Below are 25914 nucleotides of genomic sequence, written 5' to 3'. Positions count from 1 at the left end.
CTAATTTCTGATAACTCATTGTGAGTTCCTTGAACTTCCTGATAATCATTGTTTTGAACTCACTATCTGATAGTTGAGTTGCCTCTCTTTCATTTAGCATTTTTCCTGAGGCTTCCTCGTTTCCCTTCAATTGGGGGTTGTTTCTTTGTTTTCTCATTGTTCATGGGTTTCTTCTTGTTTCTTAAATTGATCTGTTCTGATTCCCTGTAATTATGGTGTGAACTTCTGTGGTAGAATATTTGTGAGATTCAGTTGTGCAATCTCCTTCGTGTATCCTGGTGTTCACAGCTTTCCCCTACTCTTTTTTTGTGATCAGTTGGAGGAGTAAGGCAAAATGGTTTAAAACAGCAAGACAATGTACTATGATATTTACATTAGCAGCCAGTAGAGAAGAGATGGGTTATCCTTTGGCTCCTTATAGTGTTAACCGTGATCCTCCACCCCACTATCCACATTTTAGAAAGGATGGAAAGAGGGTAAGACTCTTATTGGGGATGAGAGAATTGTTAGTTGGATCTAGAAAGCTGTGAGGCTGTGGGAGGTCAGATTCTAAGGTAGGGTTGGATTAAAGATTAGTATATAGGAGTAGTGTGTAAAAGAATAGAGACAACCCCCACAATAGTACAGTTCAGAAAATTGCAAAGTGGGCTGAGATCAGGTAGGGGATATTGAGTAGTATCTATAATTGTATGTACTACGTCTTATTGATAGTAATAGTAAAGTGACAGTTTCTGGCAGGATCAATGAGATCTAGATAACTAGAATAAAGAGTATAGAACCTTGAGAGGTGTATTAATGGAACACAGATGAAGGATAGCAAATTATCAACACATTGTGACTGAGACACCAGGGGGAACCTATCAAATGACAGTATAACCAGCCAAGCAAAGAAGATTATACAGAAAGAAAAAGGATACCAAAATATTATTAAAATAAAAAATGTCGGAAAAGTGAGAAAAAAGATAATACAAATTTACAGTAACTTGCAAGATTAAAAAAAAGGGAAAGAAAAAGCAGAAGATGGAGTGCAGGAGAGATAAATTTGGAGTGGAAAGAATAATATTAGGATGAATGAAAGAGAAACATAAGGGATTGCGAGGTATAAAAATAAGAATTGAAAAATGAAAGGTCACATAAAACACAAGATAAAATCAATCGACCAACAACAGCCATAAAAAACAAAACAAAACAAAACAAAAAAAAACCTGTTGTTGGTTTCTAACTGTCCAGACCAGTTTTTTCTGATCTTGCTGGCTTCAGCTGGCTGAGGGACCTTTGAAATGCTTCTCTCTCTCCCAGCCAGATCTCAGCCAGTCTGTCAGGTACCCTGGGCGCTCCCGAGAACACTCGCCCTCCGGAGCTCACTGCCAGGTTCTTCTGGACTCCAGGGTCCTGCAGGGTTCCAGCTCTATGATCTCAGGAGGCACCCAAGATGTTTTGGGATTCACTGCACCATCCCCTGGGAATCGTAAAGGGCACGCCCCTCCACCAAACTTTTGAGATTCGGGCTCTAGCATCGCCCTAAGTGCCGCGCCGCGACCCTTCCGGATTCACAGCACGAGAGTCAGGCTTCCCGATGGGGCGCGAGCCCAGCCCTTCCCGGCTCTGTGTTTTCCACCGAGCGGCACTCCCACTGGGCTAGGGGTGCGGGGGCACTTCCTGGCCGCCCCTGGTCATGTCAGCTGGAGGCCCTCACTTCTCCCAGATCTCTGGGCGGGTGTTCATAGTCCCTGGGAGATTTTTTCCCAGTCCAACTGGCCAATCTGTTCCTTCAAGCAACACATTCTCCCCTGGAGTTGCTCAACCCCCATATTCGGGGGAGGGAGCAGCGACTCCCCTCTCCCGGGAGCCCTGAGGCAGACCCGGGAGCACCGGGCCTGGGTACTGCACACCCCTAGACCCCGAGCTGATCCCTGGGTCCCTTTTGTCCTGAAGCAGTCTCCTTACCTTCTGGTTTTTCAGTGACTGCAATAATTTTTGGATGTTCTGCTTTCAAAAGTGATTCGGTAACCTAGTCCACTTGCTCTGTCTCTCCACCGATCCGTGAGTTTCCCTCCTCTTCACAGAAGCTGAGAAACACGCTGCCTAGAGTAAATCCGCCATCCTCCCCGAGTCCAAAATGAATAAAATGTTTAAAAAAAAATAAATGAAACGGTTCTAAAAATAAATTCCATTAAAAATAGTTTTAATTTGCCCACATTTCTATATCCTTGGGCTTGTTGAATTCCTGGTTCCGTCCCATGAATTCAAAGTCAGATTACACCATAATGTTCTCTCCACACTTGCTCAATCTCATCGACCTTGTGACCACCTCTTAGTTACAATATCTGCGTTTCTTTATCAGCAGGCAACTCCCCCAAAAACCTGGGGAGATTAATGATTATTTTATCTTTACTATAAAAGGTGATCTCTCGGCAGCTGCCACAGATTCTCACAGTGGCTGCAGCTGGAACTCTTAACACCAGGTTCAAAGAGCTCACCGTAATGTCAGATGGGTACATGTGGTTTGAAGGGGGTACCTTTCCCTGTCGTGGGTTACACACTGGAGCACCTGAGAGCAATGCAGAATTTTGTGTTTAAGGACGAAGATGGCTTAATACTGTCTTTCCCCAAATCAGGTAAGGGAGCGGATTAGATGCCAAGACAGACCGTGGCTGCATCCTTCATCTGTTCACGAGTATTTTCTCTTTGTCAGCCCAGATTCAGGGCTCTGGGGACAAAAGCTGGGCCCTGGTACCAACCGCAGTCAGAGAAACAGAGTTAGCCAGGCAGTTACACAGTAAGAGGAGTGTCCAGAGCGGATAATGGAAGGTGGTAGAGAACCCATATGAGCAAATTCTGAGACAGATTTGGGGGCTTGAAGCAGAAGGTGATGACCAGAGTCCTCCAAAGTCCTTACAGGAGAAATAGGAAAGGAAGGAATTATGTGAGATGATGGGTCTGTTAATTAGCTTGACTGTGGTAATCATTTCACAATGTGTACACACACACACACACACACACACACACACACACACACCAAATCATTGCATTGTACTCTTTAACTGTGTACCATTTTCATTGGTCAGGTATATCTGAGTGAACCTGGGAGGCAGGAGTGAATAAACACATCTACCAGAGACAAAAAATAAGTAGGTAAAAAAAAGCATCTAAATCGACATGGAAATAACTGAATATGAAACTATTTCGTGGAAAGGGGTATTTTCAGTAAAGGCATCAGCATGGACAATGGGCAGGAACTGGAAAAGAGCCTGGCCACTTTGAGGGACTGAAAGGGTGTGGATCGTGTCTCTAGGAGCAGGATGGCCAGCAGACAAAACTACAAGATGGGCAAGGACTGAGGCTGGAGACACTGGAAGAGGCGTAGTAGTGAAAAGTCAAGGGTGATGGATTTAGGCAAATAGCCCAAAGGTGAAAGCAACCTAATGTCCACTGGCAGGTGAATGGATGACCAACATGTGGTCTATACACACAATGGAATATTCTTCATCCTGGAAATGGAACAAAGTTCTGACACAGGCTACAACTTGGGTAGACTCTGAGGACATTATGCTAAGTGAAATACACCAGTGACAGAAGGAGAAAGACCATCTGATCTACTTCCATGAGCTGTGGAGAGTAATTGAACTCTAAAAGAGAAAGAGGGTGGGGGGGGGGTGCCAAGAACTGGGGGGAAGGGAAAATGGAGAGTTGTTGTTTAATGGGCACAGAGTTTCAGTCTTGCCAAATATAAAGTTTCTGGAGATTGGTTGCGTACCAGTGTGAATATGCTTAATGCCACTGGACTGTGCTCAAAAACAGTTAGGGAGCATGGTTTATGTGACAGTCTATCATGGTATTTTTTAAAATTCAGATTCGCTCTGGCTGCTGTGGCTGAGCAGATTGAGCATGGGCTGTGAACCAAAGGGTCACCGGTCGATTCCTAGTCAGGGACCTATGCCTGGGTTGTGGTCCAGGTCCCCAGTAGGGGGTGTGCAAGAGGCAACCATGCATTGATGTTTCTCTCCCTCTCTTTCTCCCTTCCCCTCTCTCTAAAAATAAATCAATAAATTCTTTAATAAAATAAAATAAAAGTCAGATTCCAAAAATGAGTGCCCATCCTTGTTTTCTTCTTTATCCAGGAACAAACTGGTTGATTGAAATTCTCTGCCTGATTCACTCCAAGGGGGATCCCACGTGGATCCAATCTGTGCCCATATGGGAACGCTCTCCCTGGGTAGAGACTACGAGTGGATACGAAGTCCTGAAGGGCAGGGAAGGCCCACGCCTCATCTCCTCCCACCTCCCCATCCAACTCTTCCCCCAAGTCTCTCTTCGAGTCCAAGACCAAGGTCAGTGCACAGTGGTCAACGATGTGTTTGATTAATGCTTTTCTAATGTGAAAGTGCCTAGGAATCACCTAGGGATCTGGATGAGGTGCAATCTCATCCAGTAGGTCTGGGGGGGGGTTGGGGGGACCTGAGATTCTGCATTGGGCAATGCCGCAGTCCAAACCAGAAGCAAAGCAAAACGGTAATGCCAGAGTCTGAGAAAACGATGTTTTCAACCCAAGTGGAATTTATAACGATGTTACATACTAGATAACCTGCCTCTTGTTGCTGTAAAAATTAATTAGCCCATCTCGCCCTGGCTGGTGTGGCTCAGTGGATTGAGCACAGGCCTGCAAACCAAAGGGTTGCTGGTTGAATTCCCAGTGAGGGCACATGCCTGGATGGTGGGCCAGGTCCCCAGCAGGGGGCGTACGAGAGGCAACCACATATGGATGTTTCTCTCCCTCTCTCCCTCCCTTCCCCTCTGTCTAAAAATATATAAATAAAATCTTTAAAAAAATAATTAGCCCATCTTAATTAAATAAATGCCTCCTGCCACTCATATAGAAGCAGCAGACATAGAGCTGGCCACTTGGGAAGCAGAAAATTCATAAAGGAAGGCTAAATGCAGGGTGATTGCTCCAGCACCAGACCGGATTTACTCAGCATGGCGTCTACCTAGATGCAGCTGTCTGTTGAGCTTAGCAGCCACACGAGTCTCTTATGGGGCTAGCAGATGCCCCCAGAAGGGATCAGGGAAATCTTAGCACATCTCAGATGATGTTTAGAAACACACTTACCTGGAAGGTGCTAATTGGTTTGTGATTTTCTTTTTGAGAAGTGTTTTGTGCTTAAATTAGATTGTCAAGCTTAGGATAATATTCTCATCTTGGAAATTTCACCATGTGTCACAGCACAGTGAAGATTTTTTTTTCAATTTTATTTTTCCAGTTACAGTCAGTGTTCAATATTATATTGGTTTCAGGTGTACAGCATAGTGGTTAGACATTTGTGTAATTTATGATGTGATACCCCAGTGAGTCTAGTACCCACCTGGCACCATACATAGTTACTACAATATATTGACTAGATCCCGTAACCTGTACTGTACATCCCCAAAGAAATCCCAAAACACTCATTTGAAAAGACATACGCATCACTGTGTTCATTGCAGCATTATTTCCAACAGCCAAGATAGGGGAGCAGCTTAAGTTCCTTCAGTAGAAGATTGGTAAAGAAAATGGAGTTTTTGTTTCAGCCCATCACTTCCTGGGCTTATTTATCACACCCCTACTGCAGAGTTGAACGTATTCACAATGTGAGCCCTCGGTGTTTTTTCAATCCCTGCATGGGGAAACTGAGGCCTAGAGAGAGTTGCAGCCTGGAATCATGTCACCAAGAAAGTGGGTGCAGAATCCAAGGTATACCTTCAATATTCAAATGCCAAGGTTCTTGCAGGTGTGTGTGTATTTGCGCTAATCTGCAGTATTAGGTTTTCAAATCTTTACATGTGTACACGGTTGGGTGGTCACCTTCCAGATGGTGATTCAGGGTGTTTTTGCTCCCCTGCGACATTCCCTCCACACCTTCCCAGTCAACACCCATCCACAGGGGGGACCACTCCGCCAACTTATAACTCTATAGATTCGTTTTGCTCATTCTTTTTTTTTAATCATCACCCAAGAATATGTTTATTGATTTTTTAATGATTTTATTTTATTTTTTTTAGAGAGAGGGGATGGGAGGAAGAAAGAGAGGGACAGAAACACCAGTGTGGGTTGCCTCTTGCACGCCCAGGGAGACCTGACCCACAACCCAGGCTGTGCTCTGACTGGGAAGAGAACCAGTGACCCTTTGGTTTATATGCCAGCACTCAATCCACTGAGCTACACCAGTCAGGGTTCCATTTTTATGAAGATAAGGAAAGATGGGAAACATTCATGCTTTCATTTTTCTTTTTAAGGTGATTTATCTCATCAGAAATCCAAGATGTACTCTTGTGTCTGGTTATTTTTTCTGGAGTATCTCCAATTTTGTTAAGAAACCAGAGTCACTAAAACAATATTTTGAATGGTTCACCCAAGGAGATGGTGAGTGCATGTAAAATATGGTGGCTGGAAGATTGCCGGCGTCCTTCATCAGACCTCGTTCTGAATCCAGCCCGCTATCCCTACCTCTCCCTCACCTGTGGGGCAGAGGGTCTGTCCCCACTGGAACCCACAGATTCTGATCCCACAGACTCTCACAGAGCAGCACATACCCAGCCAGCCTTTCAGCTGGTCCCATCACGAACCAGCCTAGCTGTCCAATACACATGCAGAGCACATCTGTGGCTTTCTGAAAGCCTGCTTTTCATTGGCCTCCTGGACAACACTATCCTGACTTGCCACCATTTACTTATTTACTCATTCATGTGTTTATTTTTAATCTCATTTTTAGAAAGAGAGAGAAACATAGATTTGTTGTTCCACTTATTGATGCCTTCATTTCGTTGTTTCTTGTTTGTGTCCTGACCGGGGATCAAGCCCACAACCTTGGCATATCGGGACAACTCTTTAACCCACAAGCTATCACCCAGAGCACTGCCAGCATTCTTCAGCTGCATCCTCTTGAAACTCTTTTTTTCCTCTTGTCCTATGTCTCAAAATGTATCTTGATCCTTCTAATTACGCAGTTTCTAGGCTTTCCCAGATACTTGAAATTGTGCAACTTTTCCTGAAACTACAGGATGAGTCCCATAATTCTGCTGTGAGATGTCTCCCTAGCTTCAGACCTGTTTCTCTAAAGCCCATGGACACCTGCCCTGGAGGGAGCCACAGGTAGCTCTAATACAGTGTGTTCAAGATGGAGCACGTGGTCCCCAGGCCCCAAACTGCTCCTACTGCCTCTGTAGCTCATTAGATAAATAGAGCAATCCCTTCTCCAAGGGCTGGCGTGAGTCTGATGCTTCCACGTGCCATATTTTCCCCATCCCACCTCCCCATGCCTTCCCCTCTGCCCTTGACCTAAATCCCACAATCTTGGTGAGTGTCTTCATTCTGGTCTCTGCCACAATGTGTCTGTGTTTAGTGAAATCTTCCTTCTCAGCACCATGTAAAATACCATCCCTCCCCACCTCTGTAGCATTCTCTTTCTTCCCTTAGCCCTCAGTGCCAACAAGCGTGTATTCTAATGGTGTGTCTGTTCCCTGTGTCTCCCCATGAAAGTGATTTCTTCAATTTTATCATTATTGAGCCAGGGCCCTAGAACGGTGCTTGTCACATGGTCAGCAGCGAATACACCTTTGTTAAATAATGAGTATTTATTTGCCATCTCTCTCCCGGGTGCTTCATTAAATAGCATCGCTGTTACTTCCCACCCAGGTTAATCTGACAGACTCAGTGGTGCCCCCACCACATGCCCTTTGGACCTTCTAGGCACTGTTGTGGCAATCACCTGTGACACGGGGACAAGTCCACAGTCCCTGGATTGTTTGCCTGCAGCGTAAAGTTCAGTGTTCAAAGCCCACAGGCGTGTTTCGTATTGAGCTGCTCCTGGCTGAACACTTCAGCTCTAAGTTCTGCTTTCCTTCAGATTCCTCTTTCGGGGGAGGGGGAGGCAACACCCCCTCATCAATGCTGTGTTTGATCTTGCCCTTTGATGGAGAAAGGAGTCTGGATGGGCCTTCCACTGACCCTGGGAATATGGAAGTCCAATCAATAGCCCTGAGAACCTCACCCCTATCTCGACATCTTGCTTCTCTGCACCCTAAAACTCAGCACACAGGTCTCTCTTACCCAGTTAACACCAGAATCTTTATTGTTATCACCTAATTCCAATATCCTGAGTTGTCTACAGCACTGTAGAAGGTGAACCAAGCCTCTGGGAATTTTAGGCCCAGGAAGCAGTGTCCTTAGACCCAGGTAGCAGGGGAGCCTGCTCTGGACCCTGGGGCTTCACACGAGCCCTGGACCATACACAGTAACAAAGCCCGAGAGGCCCTCCTCCTCCAGATGCCTTTCCTGTGGGGCTCCTAGAGTTCATGACCCTTTCATCGACCATGCTCTGGGAACCCTGGGTCCCAGAATTCCCTGTGCAAAAGACCCCACGCTACTTTCTACACCGAGCACACCTTGATGGTCTGTGTGGTCCTCTGTCAGGTGCCCCCTGCCCCTCAAGGCAGACATACCAGCAGCACCGCTGTGTTAGCTTTGGCCAAGGGGAGGATCGAAAGGGATGAACTAGAATTGCTGTTTGTAAGCATCACTGAAGTCGTTCATTGTTTTGGTCAAATGCTTCTTCCAACATTTTGTCAGTGCTGAGTTAAAAATTAAATGAGGTGTTTTGAGCTTAAAACTATTGGGAATAATGTATTTCTGTTACATGGGTGCATGACTTTCTTTCCAGTGTATAAATCAGAGTGTAGAACTGCTGAGGCATAGTGAATATGAATTTTCCACTTTAAAAGACAATGAACTGTTTTCTAGAGTGATTGTGTCAATTGTATATCCTGACGATGGAGGCATTACTGTAAGCATTGATTACTATAAATGTCCCACCAATAGCATATGAGCGTGCACACTTGTTACATCATATCTTCAGTGACACTTATTGTTGTTTGTATTTTTTATGATTTTTATTGTGATAATTATACAGAATAATTAGTGGAGAAATGGCATGTATTACTTAGTTTATTCTTCATTTATAAGGATAGGCTTTTGTTTACCTTCCCCCTTACCTAAAGCTTTTCAGAGGTCTTAAATGATCCTTTATGATTACTTAAATGAAAAGCTTAAACTCTTTTTATAGAGGTATTTTATTTCTTCTTAGATTAATGACATCTTTAAATTAGATTTTTCAGTTGTTTTGTGCCTGATTTGGAGGAATGTAAATGACTTTGAATGTTGATTGGGGATTCAGCAATCTGAAAGAACTCTCTTCTATTTTTTCAAGATTTTATTTATTTATTTTTAGAGAGAAGGGAAGGGAGTGAGAAAGAGAGGGAGAGGAACATCAATGTGTGGTTGAATCTCATCTGCCCCTACTGTAGTCCAGGCCCACAACTCAGGCATGTGCTCTGACTGGGAATCAAACCCGTGACACTTTGGTTCATAGGCAGGCATTCAGTCCACCGATCCACACCAGCCAGGGCTGAATAAACTCTTCTTAATCCTAATTGTTTCCCTGTAGGTTCTCTTTGGTTCTCTAGGAAGTGCAAATATAACCTTCCAGTAATGACTATAATCTGAATTTCGTTTTTTTTTAAGAAATAGAGTGAGTGAGGAAGGGAGAATTAGAGGGAGAGAAATTTCAATGTGTGAGAGTTGTACTGATCAGTAGCTTCTCACAGGCCCCCAGATGGGGACCTGGCTCACAACCCAGGCATGTACCCTGACTGGGAATCGAACCAGCGATCTTTTGGTTCACAGGCCAGCACTCAGTCCACTGAGCCACACCAGCCAGGGCCCTCTTCAATTTTTTTTTTGAAGTTTAAGAAGGATGGACATTAATGCTTCATTTAATATTTTATAGAGTTGACCAGGAAACCATCTGGTCCTGGGCTTTCCTTTGTTGGGAGATCCGGCTTACTGATGCAGTCTCCTTACTTGTCATTGGGCTATTCAGATTTTCTGCTTTTTCATGACTCAGTTTTGGCAGGTTGTGTGATACATTTCTAGGAATTTACCCATTTCCTCTAAGTTATCCAATTATTTGGCGTGTGGTTGTCCATGACAGTCCCTTACAGTCCTTCATGTTTACGTGGCATTGGCTACAATGTCCCCTCTTTTATTTATCTGAGTCTGCTCTGGTCTTCTCTTAGTCTAGCTAAAGGTTTGTCAGTTTTGTTTATCTTTAAAAAAAACTGCTCTCATTTTTGTTAATCTGTTCTAATGTTTCCTATTTTTCTGTTCTCTGGTTTTGTTGTTTTCTTCTTGATGCATAAAAGTGGCTTGTCTCTTTGAGATCTTTCTTTTTCTTCATGCAGGAATTTATCACTCTAAACTCCTTTCCTCAAGCTGCTTTTGCTTCTTCTTATACATTTTGGTATGTCATGCTTCCTTTTTTTGTTTTACAACTTTTTTTCAAGATTTAAAATTTTTTCCCTTTTATTTCTTGAGCCACTGGATCCTTTCTCCTGGATCCACTTTATTTGTTCATAAACTGTAACAGAAATTAGTTCTCTTGTGACAAAAGTGGTAAATTCCCTCAGCATTTTGCCTGACAGTGCCTTTTCTTTGTGCTCATTTTCAAGTGACAGGTTCACTGAGTAGAATTCCCCACTGCCCTTTGTGGTCAACAAGGGCTCTGAATAAAGATTCAGGCAAAAGAGAAAAAAGGGCTTGGGCATGGTAGACAGCCATTAAAAACTAGACAATAGTTCAGATATGGAGGGTGGAGTGGGAAGACTTACCTCCTGTGGAGATATGCATGAGTGCTCAACCTGTTGGCGTCTCTGGGCTGCAGTGGAAGAAGAAGAGTTATCTTGGGCTCTTGGGCTACACATCAAATACATTGTGGCATGTAATCACCAAAAAAAGCCCTCATGTTTTAAGTAAATTTACAGTTTTGTGTTGGGCCTCATTCAGAGCCATCCTGGGCCCTAAGTGGCCTGTGGGCCACAGGTCAGACTCCTGTATAGGGAAGGACAATTTTCAAGAAGGCACATGTGAGGATTTCCCTCACAGATGAAATCTCAGGTTGAAGAACCAAACCCAGCCTCAGAAAAAATTATTATCAATAAATCATCCCCTGGTCTCTAGGAAAGCTCAGTGCCAGGGCGGGGGTGTGAGGGGGGCTTTCGCCAGCAAAATCCCCCGGGGGCCTCTGTAGATGGAAATAAACAGTCCGAAAAGGGGTGGTGATTCCCTCTACCAGAGAACGCCCAGAACCCTTCTCGGACACGGCTTTTATTAGGATCAGAATGTGCAGAGACACAGCACACATGCACAGCTTACCCATCAATGTCCAACAGGCTGTAGTCAAAAAAACTAACCCTGTCTGTAGATAGCAATTGAAGAAACACAGAAATCTTTTCAGGATGGGGTCTGCAAGACATGCAGGTGCCAGATGGATGTAAAGGCATATATCACGAAGTAGGGAGTTTCACTCAAGCATCTGGTTTACACTAACAGGGCTTATCACTGAGCAGAGCGGGTTTCAGAGGACAAACATGTACATTTCAGACCTGATTCCCATGGGACCCTCAGTGTTAGAATCCAGTCATGCCTGCCACCTGCGTTATGACCTGGTTTTCCAGGGACACTTACCAGCCCCTTTCAGAGCTTGCTCTCTCGGGGCTACAGTCTCCGAAACCACACCGAGTGGTCCCCAACAAGGGGGGAATTAGAAAGAAAATCTTAAGCCACAGGAAAGAGAGATCATTTCCAAAGGAACAATAATTGGCATGGCAACAGTGAAAGCAAGAAGACACAAGAATATCCAGGGCACTGAGATTTACCCATCAACCCAACATTCTGAACGCTGTGCAGAGTCAGGGCAGCCAGAATGCCATTCCTCCGACCATGTGGCTCTCTGGCGAGGTCTCCTCAGGAGGCCCTGGTAAGTGGGGGCAGAGCCTGCTCTGGACGAGCTCTGCTCACACAACGTAAATGCCTGATGATGGGTAACAACTCTCCACCTCTACACTCACCCACTCACTCAGCAAATACTTGTATATGGGCCAGATGTCGTGTGAGCAAGTGGCCCCACAAGAGTGAACCTACCAGGGCGTGCCTGCCTTCACACAGCCAGTCACGCACCCGCTCTCTTTGCTCCCACCCCGCAGTGGCATTTGGGTCGTGGTTCGACCACGTTCATGGCTGGATGTCCATGAGAGGGAAGGAGAACTTCTTGATAGTGAGTTATGAAGAGCTGAAGCAGGTAACTACTGTTCTTGTGCTCAGCACACCATCTCAACACCGTCTTCACTTCCTCTACTTCCATCCATTACTCTGTGTCTCTTTTCTTCTCAAAGTCAAGCCCTAGGGAGGGTCCTTAGAAATAAAAGGAGCTCCCTGGTCTTCATTGTCCTGCTCCCAGTCGGCACCCCGAAAGCCCTGTGCTCTCTTCCTCCGTGTCTTCTTTGTTTCATTTGCTATTGTAAGAGCTATTTTGTGCATTCAGACTAAGTACAGTGGCTTATCCTCACACTCACAGCTGGTTCTAAACTTTTCAGGGGCAGGACACACTCGGTGCTACCGATAGCTGGGAGGAGATGGAGGAACAGGAAGGGGCTGGGGAGAAGTCAAGTTGGGTGCCAGAGATGTGTCCACCTGCCTGGCAACCCAACCTGATGGATGGAGGGAAAAGGAAGTCATGAAATCAGTCTGTATAATGACTCAGACAGGCCAAGGGCTGGACTCACTGCTGATGGGCAGGAAACGCTGTCAGATGAAGTTCAAGCCAGTAAGAGTGACTGAGCCACTGAAGGAAGACCTTGTCCTATTAGCGGGATCTTGGGGAAAAGAGGAGAAACCACCCACACAGGCTTGTGCTTCTGTCTGACATTCGTCACTGCCCTCTGGGCACTGCTGTCCAATCCTCTGTGCTTTCCACATGAATTCCATTTCACCCAGAAGTCTTTTGTGACTGGCTTAGTAACTTCAGGGACACACGTACACACCTTCTTGGAGTTATACTTTCAAGCCACAAAATAAACTTTTATTATTGTCATGGCTACAGTTGTGCTTTTTGTTGTTATTAGCACGTCAGCTCATGGAACGGAAAAAAAAGTTTAAGGCCCTGTCACTCTAAGAGGAAGGTCTATGATTCAAAGCAAAGTATCATTATTATTAAAATCCATTTTTAATAATAATATTAATTTTTAGTACCATGTGCCAAGTTCTAATTATTGAAATAACATATAAGAAGGTCTTGGACAACTACAAGATCAAGTTGAATGGAAGTCGGACAACTGTGGAATTGAAGAAACCACATCCATCCAGACTAGTAGGAGAGGCACAGATGCAGAATGGGTTGGCCCCATATCCACGTGGATAAAATCTCAGGAGAGGTATCTCAGGAGTGAGAAGTCCCAGACCCACAGTGGGCCCCCCAGCCCAGGATTCCAGTGCCCACAACTTCCAGCTGCGAAAACCAGTGGGGACTGAGTCGGTGGAGGAGGCTGCTGGAGCCCAAAGCAGCTCCTCTTGGGGACCCACATGTGGACTCATCTACTCAGACTCACTCCCTCTGAGCTCCAGAGCTGGCATCTTGAAGGGCATTGGTGGCACACAGGGAGAGACCAAAATGTCTGGCATCAGGACAAGCAGAGGCCATTGTCCCCTTGCTAAATCCTCCTCCCACAGAGCCAGCAAGCTGGTGGCGTATCTGAGACTCCATCAACCTGGCTAATGTTGCGTGACCCACATTGGAGATCCACAGAGGTTCTACCCCACCCAACTTACAGGCCCAGCCAAGCTGCTTTTCTGTAAGAATGGCCGGTCTTGGTTCCTAAATCCCATTGAACAAGCAATAGCTGACTTCAGTGAGCCCTAATGGCAGCCAGATTGGGGTCACAGCTTGGCTTCACCTGGGAATCTCCAAGCCTAGCACAAGTGGCAGTCATCTCAGATTGTTTTATAGCTCAGGCAGGGTTGAGCCCAGGCAAAACACAGGTGGGGGCTGACCTTGGCCTGCACCACCCAGGGAACCCCAGGGCCAGCACACCCAGTGGACAGCTACAGACCATGTTGGTGTACCACAACCCTGCCCCTACACAGCTGATCCTCCACAGAGGGCAAACTTTGGTGGTCAGTGGTCACAGCTTGCAGCCGACTCACCTGAGTAAATCCCTCCCATTGACCTGCCAACAGCAACCAAGACACAACTACAAGAGGAAGGTGTTCTCAGCCCACACAAAGGGTGTACCTCAAGTACCCAGCTTAGGTAATAGGGGAGGCTGTGCCACTGGACCCTATAAGACACCTACTTTAGGCCACACTACCAAGACACAGAGTCAAAGCAGCTGTACCTAATACATAGAAACAAATACAAGGAGGCTGCCAAAATGAGGAAACAAAGAAACATGGCCCAAAAGAAAGAACAGTACAAAACTCCAGAAAAAGACCTAAAAGAAATGGAGATAACACTCAGTCTAGCAGACGCAGAGTTCAAAACACTGTTTATAAACATTCTCAAGAAATTTAGTGAGGACCTCAACAGCATAAAGAAGACCCAGTCCGAAGTGAAGGGTACACTAATTAAAATAAAGGACACTTTACAGGGAAACAACAGTAGAGTGGATGAAGCTGAGAATCAGATCAGTGATTTGGAACATAAGGAAGGAAGAAAAAATACACCATGCAGACCAGCAAGAAAAAAAAAGAATCCAAAAAAATGAGGACAGTGTAAGTAGCCCCTGGGACAACTTGAAGATGTTCAACATTCACCTCATAGGGGTGCCAGAAGGAGAAGAGAAAGAGCAAGAAATCGGAAATCTATCTGAAAAAATAGTGAAAGAAAGCTTCCCTAAGTTGGTGAAGGGAATAGACATACAAGTCCAGGAAGTACAGAGAGTGCCAACAATGATGGATGCAAAGAGGCCCACTCCAAGACACAATATAATTAAAAGACCAAAATTTAAAGATAAAGGGAGAATCTTAAAAGCAGCAACCCTTAGTTACTGGAAGGGTTCCAGCTGTGGGGGGGGGTGGGGAAGAGGTGGGGGGAATAAGAAAAGCAAATAGGTAGTTACAGAACACCCATGGGGATGTAAAGTACAGTGTAGGAAATGGAGAAGCCAAAGAACTTACATGCACGACCCATGGACATGAACAATAGTGAAGTGATTGCCTGAGGGAGTGGAGAGCACTGGGTAGAGGGAGGCAAAGGAGGAAAAATCAGCCAATTTTAATAACACAATCAATAAAATATAATTTAGAAAAAGATCTTGTAAATCTCTATGTGGTATTCAATTGTTACTTATGACAAACCGCATTACTTGATGGGACATTCAGGATTTGAAATCAATCCCTTACGTCTTTGTCAAGCCCTCCCTAAACCTCTTCTTGCTCATTCCTCATCACAATTGTCCAGAAGACTTTCTAAAGGTCTTGTTAGAAAACCTATGTCCTGTATCTTCCCAAGAAGGTGTTCTGAATTCAGTTACACTGGGACATTCATGTTGACTGCGTCTTTCACATAATTGTGCTCTTTCTTTATTACCTCCTTCCCTTTCTTCCTCCTGGTGGCGTGCAACTCAATACTTCTCGTTTCTGTGCTTTTCCTCCCTCCCTCTCCCTCCTTCTGTTCCTCATCCTGTCATTTCTCCTTCTCATTGCCTTTCCTACGCCCTTTCCCTTTCCTGTCCTCTCTTTGGTATTTTCTTCTTCTAGGACACAAGAAACACGATACAGAAGATCTGCCAGTACCTGGGCAGGATGTTAGAACCAGAGGAAATGAACTTAGTCCTCAAGAATAGCTCCTTCCAGGTCATGAAGGAAAACAAGATGTCCAATTACACGCTCCTGCCCAACTGGCTTTTAGATGGGAAGAATGGCTCACTTATGCGAAGAGGTAAGTGAAAATGGCCCTCCTTCAGGGCACATCAGAGTGTTCAAAGGGCATCCTTGTGCATGCAGCAGGGCACCAACTAGGGAGTGTTTGAACTTGTCAACTTTAACTGCTCATCTCCCAGAGAACTCACATGATCTTTTTTTTTTAAGATTGTATTAATTTACTTTTCAATAGAGGGAAGGGAGGGAGAACGGGAGAGAGAGAAACATCATGTGAGGTTGCCTCTCACGTACCCCCTACTGGAGACCTGGCCCGCAACCTATACATGTACCCTTACTGGGAATCGAACCAATGACCTTTCAGTTCCCATGCCTGCACTCAATCCACTGAGCACACCAGCTGGTTCACTCCCAGATTTTAAGGATTGAGAATTCGCCTCTTTGTCTTGATGCTCTGACCTTCTGGCCCACTGGGATAGTGGCCCACATCCCACTCATCTGCCCTGAGTGGCAGCACCCACCGATGTGTCATCTTTGGAATCATTTACATTCTTCCTCCCATGGATCATCCTGGATGGTCTTGAATGGCAGGACTCTGGGAAAACAGGCTCCTCCTATCCCGGGCAGTGGACACTCTTCATTCATCTTCAGCCCAGAGATATGGACGTGATTACTCATTCACCACAGTGTCTGACAGTAACACAGGCTCACGGCTCAGCAGAAGGTCTCTCCTCTCTCGTTCTTTCCAGCTGAGTCATTGTTTATACAGTTCTTTGTGCAGGCTAGTACTTTGTGCTAACTCAGCACTGGAGCAGCACCAGCATGACCATCTCCATGCCTGTCCTCACTTCTCTGGTCAGTCCCAGGGGGCAGGTCGGCAGGCATGGCGAATTTGCCTGGGCACTGCTTGAAGGGCAGACACCCCCATGCCAAAATCAGCGAGAGAAAATCTGAATGGCCTGCAAAGTCAGATGACCATTCCAGGTCTAATCAATTTCCTCCAAGTGTCTATAGGCCGTATCAGTACTTGGAAAAGAGACCCCCTGATGAGAGTATATGAGGCACCCTGCCCGGAGTAGCTAAGTGGATTGCAGGGTTGCTTGGTTGCGGGCCAGGTCGGGCTCCATCTGGGGGTGTGTGAGAGGCAACCGAGGGCAACTGATGTATCTCTCGAACACAGATGTTTCTCTCCCTCTCTTCCCCCCTCCCTTCTCTTCTCTCTAAAAACAAATAAATAACACCTTTTTAAAAAAAATCTGCAGGGTTACTAGATTTATCATGATCACACCATGATATATAGAAATGTCTTAAACTTGAAACAAATATTGTATGCCAACTATACTTAAATTTTTTGTAATTTAATGAACTCTGACCTGCTAGATTGAGATGGTCTTGGGACCCGTGGTCCCTTTCTTCTTTCTGATTTCTCCCTTTTGGAGTGGGACTGTCTCGCTGGTGCCTTTCACACCACTGCATTCTGGAAGCAGCCGACTCATCTGATTCCTCGTGTTCTCCTGCACAGAAACATTCTCTCAGCTGACCTTTCATACGGGGCAGCCATGTTGAATTTCTGGAGATTCTGGCTGCTCAAGAGCTGGATGTGGCCCATGAAAGTCAGGTGTTTTGTGGAGGACACACAAGCATAAGAAATCGATTATGATACAAATTGTTCTAACAATGCAGCCGATGAGCCCAAGAGGGACAGCAGGTGTTTATAAGGTAGCAATTATTATTCAGACATTCTGCTAAATTATTTCTATGCCCACAAGTGTATAATATCTATTACTGGTTTCTATGTAATATATATTGTTCTGTTGTATGTTAATTTCACTAATGTATTAATGTAGTTAATATATTAATTAATGCCTACGTATTCATTTATATGACACGCAAAATAGTAATATCATCATAAATTAAAGGGGTGCCTTCTGGTGTCAAAATCTGTTGCTTTGAATCCCCATCTATTGCTTTCTAACTGTGTAGCCTCTCATGGTCTCTCCTTCCTCATCCGTAACACGGAGGTGATGATAGCACATCCCTGACTCTTTTCATCGTCCTCCCACACACATCTGAGTGCACGCTATGTGCCTATGACTGGGAAGCACTAAGCCTTTGGCAATTCAAAAAGAAAAGTTTATGACTTTCTAAAATACACATTGGAGATACATGCCATACACACACACAGACAAACACACAGGAAAAACATAGCATGACACACAGGGTAAGTGTTATGAAGCGAAATACAAAGGAGGGACGGGGGATCAATCATCAGTTCCGAGTGGGATTGTGGGTGGGGGAGAACCTCACTGAGAAAACTGCACTGGAGGGAGGACTTGAAAGAAGCCGGTGGGCCAGACGGGGCCACCCCTGGGCGAGCTACATCCCAGGCAGCAGGAACGGGAACTGCAAGCTGTCTGCGGAGGGAGGGGGGCCTAGCACGTCCAGGGCCAGATCAGAAGACTCAGCTCAAGGGAGGTGAGTGAGCAAGTGGGCGGTCATACGAGGCAAAGTGAAAGACATGAGAGGGGACCGAGTCCCCTGCAGCCCTGTGGAAGCCAGAGCCCACTCCCGAAGTGGCCCCAGAAGTCCTTGGAGAGTCTGAGTGGGAAAAGACAGGAGCTGAAACCACGTCATCTTGATCTCAAGGAATCAAGACGGCCGCCTTGCTGAGACTAACTCAGAAAGGAGAAAGATCCAAAACAGAGAGACTGATTAGAAATCTAATACCCTAACGCAGGCAAGAGAGGGTGTTGGCCGGGCCACGGTGGTAGAAACAGAGGTGGTGAGACAGGGCCAGATTCTAGATGCCTCGGGACAGAGAGCTGCGTTGTCATTGGTGAAGGGGGTGTGTGCAGCGTAGGCTGGGAGAGAGGAGAATATAGGGAATCATTTCCACACAGGGGGGCATGGGAATGCACCACACAGGTATGGCTGCAGGCAGGGGAAGGCCCGCCAGTGACCCATCGGGTATTCTGTGACATTAGCTACAGAGAGGTGCTGGGGACTCGAGACCTGCCCCTCCTTCTGACCTGAGTCTCATTTTATGTTTGTCAGGCACTACTGGGGACTGGAAAAAGTACTTCACCGTGGCCCAAGCTGAAGTCTTTGACAAAATATTCCAGGAGAAGATGGCAGGCCTTCCTGGAGAGCTGTTCCCATGGGAAAGATGTTGAAAGACTTCTATGTCTCCTAAAGATAAATATCTGTTCTCCTGCTGTGAATGGCCAGCCGTGATTGCATAAAACCTGTTCTTTCATCTGGGAGCCTTGAGTGATCAGATCTCTGACCTTTGACAATTTGATTGTTAAAAATTACCAGGACATCTTTAGTTCACAGTGTGGCATCCGAGCTCTTAAAAAACATTGACTACATTCAGAATGATGCAAAATAATATGAATATTACCAAAGCTATGCCAAAAATTGTTTATAAAAATGAGAAATAAAATGACAAAAAAGGCAGCTAAGGTTCCTTTTCTTTCCATTGCCTGTATCCAACTTTTTATTACCTTTGATTAATGCAACCTAGCAGTGTACAATTCCCAGCCTCTCATCATTCTCTTACTCTGTGGAATTTGATCATCAACAATATATAGCATTCATGGAGGCTTTGAAAACGTGGATAAATGGCATACTGTATAATACCTTCACCAACTAACATTTTTACTCTATCTGTTATTTGTGGTTTTCATCCATGTAGATGATATAACTAGTTCAGTGTTTAGTACTGAGACCTATTTTAGTGCCACATGCTCCTGTGGGTGCATCTGGGTTCCTTCCCCATCCATTTTCCCTGTTTATAACACCGCTTTGGCTTAACACATGAGCCATCCTGGAAAATGTTTGAGAGACTAATGGAAAAAGGAAATGGGATCTGCACCACGACGGAAGATAATTGAGCCTTAAAGAAGGAAATTCTGCCATTTGCAGCAACATGGATGAAACTGGAGGACAACACGCTAAGTGAGATGAGCCAGAGAGACAGACGAATAGAGCATAGTTTCACTTGGACAAGGAATCTGAAATAGGCCAACTCCTCGACAGAGAGGTGGCTGCCAAGGGCTAGGGGAGGGGTAATGGAGGTTGCTGTGCTGTGGGTACAAAGTTCTAGCCTCACGAGATGCGTAAACTCTAGAGACCAGCTGTAGAATTGCACCCGCAGGTAACGATACTGTATTGTCTGTCCGTCTACCATTCGTTAAGACAGTAGGTCTCATGTTAAGTGTTTGTGCTCACATGGAATATTTCACTGGGTGATTGTACCAACATTTACGTTATTCATTACATGGTGGATGGGCGATCGGAAAGTTTCTGATTTGGATCATAATCCTTCACGAGCTCTTGAACGTGTCTTTCTGTTCATCTCTCGGTGAACATTCCCGTCAGGTTTATGCTCACAACTGGAACTGCGGGTTCAAAAGACGTGTGTGCACTGGGTTGTTCCCATTTAAATTCCCGCAAGACGTGGTTCCACATCCTTGCCAAATTAGCATTCTCTAGCTGTTTGGTTTTAGCTTTAAATTACACACACAGAAACAAATATAATTGTAGCTCGGTATCTTTTCTCTCACTTGAATGTGGAGGGTCTCTCCCATCCACCCAAGGTCCCCAACTCTGGAGCAGTGGTATGTTGATGCCTCCTGGTGGCCTGGAGGCATTACAACATGGATGTGAACACCCGGTCTCTCCCACTCCTCTGGGTGCTCCTGAATGAACCACATCTTTGATCTGACCCAGGTGTATCTTTTACAGTTTGCTTACAGTAATGACAATGTCAAAATTCCACTAGTTAAGGGCTATTTTCTGCTAGGCATTTTATTTAGCAGAATTTCAAGTACAGAGTCAAACAATGGTTTTTAGTTTTTTTTACAAACAAAATTATGGGCACATACTGTGTTCATTTACCAGAAAAACAACGATGACCATTTTTGAAGATTTCACTTATTTATTTTAGAGAGAGGGGAAGTGAGGGAGAAACAGAGGGAAAGAAACCAATGTGTGGTTGCTTCTTACACGTCCCCTAACAGGGACCTAGCACACAACCCAGGCATGTGCCCTGACTGGGAAGTGAACTGGTGACCCTTTGGTTCACAGGCCCACAGTCAATCCACTGAGTCACACCACCTGGGGCCCATTTTTAAAAATCTTTCTTTTTATGACACTTGATTCTTTTCTTCGTGTGTGTGTGTGAGTGTGTGTGTGTGTGTGTGTGTGTATTCTGCAAAGGGACAGCCAGATACAGCAATTTCGAGTTTTCTTTTCACACACTCAAGTCTTGTTGTAGTCTTAACGATGGCAGTGCTGTATCTAGTGAGTCCACCTGCTCCTCGGCAGAGAATAGACTGAGGTTTGCACGTTGGAATGAACCCCAGAGACCCTGATGAACTGGACAGGGGCATAAGAATGTTGAAACTCCAGGGGACAAAGCTGAGGCCCATGGGATCTGAGATGAAGCCAGTGGCTTACCCCTGAAGGCCCCCTTGTGCTGTGCATCCTCTAGGGAAGAACCTGGCAGACTTGGGGCTTGAAGATGCCAAGTAATATGTCTAGTGGGAAAGGGGGCCCCTGTGAGCAGACTCCAGACGAGGTGTCCAATGCCCACCTTTCCCCCTCTCCAGGCTGAGAAGCCAGCACACCTGGGCTTCAGACAGGGATTCTGTCTAATTCAAAGAGCTCCCCACCCTCTGCACCACTCAAAGACTCCACTCATCACTGCTGGAAAATGGGTGTCACCTCTTTTGTTTTCTCCAGTTCTCATCTTTGCATCCTAGAAACAGGCCCATAGAAACCAAGCTAGAGACTGGTGGTCTGCCTGCCTCCCCGCTCCAGCCCCTGGACATGGCTGCCTTCTCACTCACTGTCTGCACCACACCTGTTCCTCCCGGAGAACAGGACATCCCACATCTCTGGGTGCCGATACATCCCACGCTGTTTCCCGGCTATTTCTGGTGACTCAGGCCAGTTGAATGCAGAGACCCTTCTGGTCTTTTCTGCCCCCTCACTCCTGGGCTCTCCGGATTGATTTCCGTTTGGCTTCCTTCTCCCACCTCAGATCGCCTAAGCAGGCTAGGACCCTTCTACCCACACCACTGCCGGCTCCACCCCAAGCACCCGGGACTGAGGGGGAGTCCAGGCATTGTTGTTGGGGATGGTCAAGGCACAGCCTGGGCTTGTAAGGAGAGCTGGGGTGGGCCCTCCTAGGAGATGGTAGAGCCCCGGGCTCAGAAAGAGGGTGGAGGGTGGGGTGGGGGTGCTGGGAAAGGCGGTGGAATGGAACTGAGAGGACGAGCAAGGAAGGTGTCCTGTTCCCCTTGATCCGGTCCCTGTCTGCTCGGTCAGGCCTGACATCTGCAAACTCCGTCTCCATTCTTCAGAACATTAATCTGGTTTCCATTCCCGCCTGGTCCTTGGGTATCTGCAGCACGTCCCAGGCACTGCCCTCCCTCCCCTGCTCTGCCAGGGTGTGAATCCCAGACTTATCTCCTCCCCCTGCCCCCAAGGACACCCCTGCCTCCCGCATCCCGACCTAAGCTTCCTCACCAGGGATAGATGGGAAACCCTTAGATTTCTTCCTGTCCATAATACAATGTCAGCGTCTCAGTGGAGTTGTGTATTCAGTGGTGTGTGTGTGTGTGTGTTTGTGCGTGTGTGTGTGGGCCGAACCCTATCCGGGTCTCTCAGATAAACTGGAGGGGATTTCATTGCATCCTGGCAGTCTTCTGCTCCCTAACCACCAGCAATCCCCACCAGGAGTGGCTTCCGCACCGGCCGCCAATCTGATCTAATTTTCTCTGCTCCCCCCAGGCTGGCCAGAGAGTCACAGGCCAGCGACTTTACGATGGGAGCACTTGCTGTGTGGGACCAGGACTGGGTCAGAGAACAGGATGGAGGAGACGCAGGGGCCAGGGTGGCCACAAGGGGGCCGCAGAGGATACAAGGGAGCAGAGAGAAGGGGTGAGCGGTGCCCCCACCCTGCTGACCTGGGGGTACCCAAGGAGGAGGCAAACTGGCAGTCTTTGCAGGAAACAGTGTTTACAAGATAACCATGGGCTTTATTAATTTTCAAATGATAAATTCCCATAAAACATGCCCATTTAAGGTATGAGAATTTGAACAATTGGAGTCGGGTCCCGGCCTCAAAACAACAGAATAACAAAACCCGTCAATTGGATCCTATAAACAGGACACACTGTGAAACACCTTCCAAAACGTCAGGCGGTCACAAAGCACCAGAACCGCACCCACGTGCATCTGTACCTGAGGCCATGGCGATGAAAATAAAGACACTTTGGAGAGAACCTTTGTAAAATCCAAAGGAAGAAATAAACGCTAGACTTTGATTGGGTTTTAAATTTTTTAATTTTTTAATTTGCTTGCTTTTGCACACAGGGGAAGGGAGGGAGAACGAGAGAGAGAAACATCAGTGCACACGAGGAACGTGCACTAGCTGCCTCTCGCACATGTCCAGGTGGGTGCTGTCCCTCCCTCCAGGTGTGGGTCCTCACTGGGGATCCGACAGGACACCTCTCGGTTGGAAGGCAGGATTTCAGGCCACAGAGCGACGCCAGCTGGGGTTAAAAGATATACTTAGATTGTAAGTCTCCATCCTGTATAAAGGTGTCAGTTATCCACTCCCCCCCAAAAAATTTATCGATTAAATACGATTCAAATTAAATGATCGACGAGGATGGTCTGCTCCCTTGGAGAGTTCACGGGCAGCCCCACCAAAGCTGAACATCCACCCCCCGCAGCAATCTTGCTCCTGGACCCTAAAACCCCTAGATATATCAAGTGCACCCTGAATGCTGAGGTGGGGGCTTCAGAACAGCGCAGTGAACACGGCGCATAAGACTTCCAAAGTAGATAACAGTGCATTAACGTAACAGAAGAGTAACCCACCACCAAGACCGGGAGCCCCAGCTTCCCCCACCCGCCTGGGCCCACGCGCTAGAAAAGCCACCCCACTGGCGTCTGGTCCCGCGGGATCTGCACGACGTCGTTGGCGTAGACGCCCCTACAGCTCCAGCAACCTCCCGGGGCCCAAATCCTCCCCATCCGCAGAGTCCTCACCTGGGTTCCCAGGTCGGGTCCCTCCGACAGGTCTTACAGGGACAGCAGATCAGTGAGGTCAAGGTGGGACCAGAAATCATCGACGTTAGAGTCCTCAGCCCAGATGGAGGCTGCGGCTGGAGGTGGAGTCGGAGCCAAAGCCGGAGGTGAAGTTGGAGCTGGAGCGAGAGCAGGACCCGGAGCCGGTGCAGCCGGGACCGGATTCTGGGCGTCCTGAGCGGGATCTTGCCAGGCCTGCACGTGGCTGGAGGCGCTGGGCTCTGCCGCTGCGACGCCTCCCAAGGGGTTCTCGAAACCTGAGCCCCCAGGAAGCACAGAACTCCCGGAAAGCATGGGATCCTCGGAAAACAAAAGCTCCCAAGGCAATTCAATGTTCTGGAATAACCCAGGATCCCAAGGCAATTCAAGCTCATCAGCGATCCCAGGACCCGAGGCGAACTCCGGGTCCTCGGGCAACCCGGGGCCCACAGCGGCTGGCGCAGGCGCAGGCGCGGAGGCGCAGACTCCTGGGCTCTGGGACGAAGCCCGGGCTTTGGGGCCCTGCCGGCTGGTTCCGGTTCCTCTCTGCAGCCTAGTGTGTTTGGCCCGACGGTTCTGGAACCACACCTGGGGGGCCAGGGGACAGGGAGGAAGTGTCAGAGGACAGAGGCTCGGAGCTCCCACCTCTGCCCGGGTGTGAGGCGGCCCCCGCGGGGGAGGAGAGCCGGCCGGCCTCACGCGTCTCCCCCCGCCCGCGGACCCAGCTTCTGGCTCCGGGGTTCAGTGGCCTCGGCCTGGGGCGCCCAGGGGCCAGGACGCGGTCTGCCCGAGAGGATCCCGGGTTCGGAGGGCTCCTGAGGCCCGGGCGTGGGGAGACGCCAGGGCATGAGTTTGGGGTTAAATGCCTTGGCGGGTCTGCACCGCAAGGGTGAGGGCGGCTCGGGGGCTGGGCCCTGAGTCCCCAGGGGTGACCCAGGGCGGCACGCGGCTGCTCTGGCCCCCTCGTCGCCCCGGCTGCTGCGGCGCAGGACCAGGGCGGGCGGCCTGTGGTCTGGACGCCCCCGGGAGCGGGTCGGGAGGCACCTGCACTTGCTGTTCCTGCAGATTCAGCCTGGCCGCCAGGGTCTCGCGCTCCTCGTACGACGGGTAATGATTGTTCTCGAAGAAGCTCTCCAGCTCCTCCAGCTGCGCCACGCTGTACACGGTGCGCGGATGGCGGCGCCGCTTCGGGGGCTTTGGGGGCAGCGAGAAGCCTGCATGAAGAGGAAACCGGGGTCGAAGGAGCCCCACAGACAGTCCCCCGGCCGCCCCACCTGGGCCAGGCCCCGGGGAGCCGGTGGGGAAGGGGTGGCAGCCCAGGCCACAGGGCCGGGGAGGCGCTGTGGGTGCCCTGTGGTTTCTGGGCCAGCCGCCAGGACCCTCCACCTTCCCACCCGGCCCATCACCGGTCTACGCCTCAGTCTCCACCTCTTCAAAATGGGCGCGAGAACAGCGCCTGTGTTACTGTCACAGGGCCCATAGCCCGCAAAAGCAGGCAGGGGGCCCCAGGCTCACCCGGGCCTCACCAGGCTGCACTCGCTGCCGGAGCCACGCCGACACTTGATGGAGGCTGCGGTGTGCCGGGCCCTCTGCTCATCACGCTCCCCACAGTAGCTTCCCACCCCCAAACTCACTAGGCCCTCCCAGACAAGGGGCCCTGGTCTGCACGCCCAGGATCCGGGCAGCCTCCGCCTGGAAACCGCCGGCACAGCCTTGCCCTCGGCCTCCTCTCCCTTCCCGCCACCACTGCCCAGACTCACCCTCCGAAGGCCCGAGTGGCAACATCCTGAATGCTGCGGAATCCGCCGCGTTTGAGGCTCTGTGTTCAAGGTCTGGGCCTTAAATACCCTGGGTGGGACGTCAGGGTCCAGGGAACCACCTTCGCGCTCAGCCCCACCCCACCCCAGAGATGCGATACTGGATTAATCCTTGTATTGAGCACCTACTGTGTGCTGAGCCTGTTTCGGACAGGAATCCTCTGGCACCAGGCAGGCTGGGTCTGTAGCTCCGCACGGGGTGGGGTGGGGTGGGGTGGGGTGGGATGGGGTAGGGTGGGGAATGGCAGGGATAACGGGTTCCTAGCT

At 48.0% G+C, this 25914-nt stretch overlaps 2 protein-coding genes across 2 annotated transcripts; one reads left to right on the top strand and one right to left on the bottom strand.

The window, feature by feature from the left end:
• Positions 1–2484: 2484 nt before the first annotated feature.
• Positions 2485–19204, top strand: LOC123813613 (sulfotransferase 2A1-like). Its single transcript, XM_045830679.1, is given in 8 exon segments — positions 2485–2511; positions 2513–2618; positions 4122–4300; positions 4302–4331; positions 6274–6400; positions 12076–12170; positions 15626–15806; positions 18800–19204. Coding segments are annotated over 8 exon segments (864 nt in total). The 3' UTR covers positions 18919–19204.
• Positions 19205–23845: 4641 nt separating this feature from the next.
• On the bottom strand, positions 23846–25615 carry LOC123813612 (homeobox protein ESX1-like). The gene is made up of 3 exons (XM_045830678.1): positions 25591–25615; positions 24875–25044; positions 23846–24418 (listed from the first exon to the last, which is right to left on the bottom strand). The coding sequence occupies exons 1-3, from the start codon at positions 25613–25615 to the stop codon at positions 23846–23848; spliced, it is 768 nt and encodes a 255-aa protein (XP_045686634.1).
• Between the last annotated feature and the right edge of the window lie 299 nt (positions 25616–25914).

The sequence above is a fragment of the Phyllostomus hastatus genome, unplaced genomic scaffold (genome assembly GCF_019186645.2).
Source record: "Phyllostomus hastatus isolate PE091 unplaced genomic scaffold, TTU_PhHast_1.1 phas_contig_1541, whole genome shotgun sequence".
Classification (NCBI taxonomy): Eukaryota; Metazoa; Chordata; class Mammalia; order Chiroptera; family Phyllostomidae; genus Phyllostomus; species Phyllostomus hastatus.
Note: the sequence above shows the minus strand (reverse complement) of the source record. Positions and strands in the feature narration are given on the sequence as shown.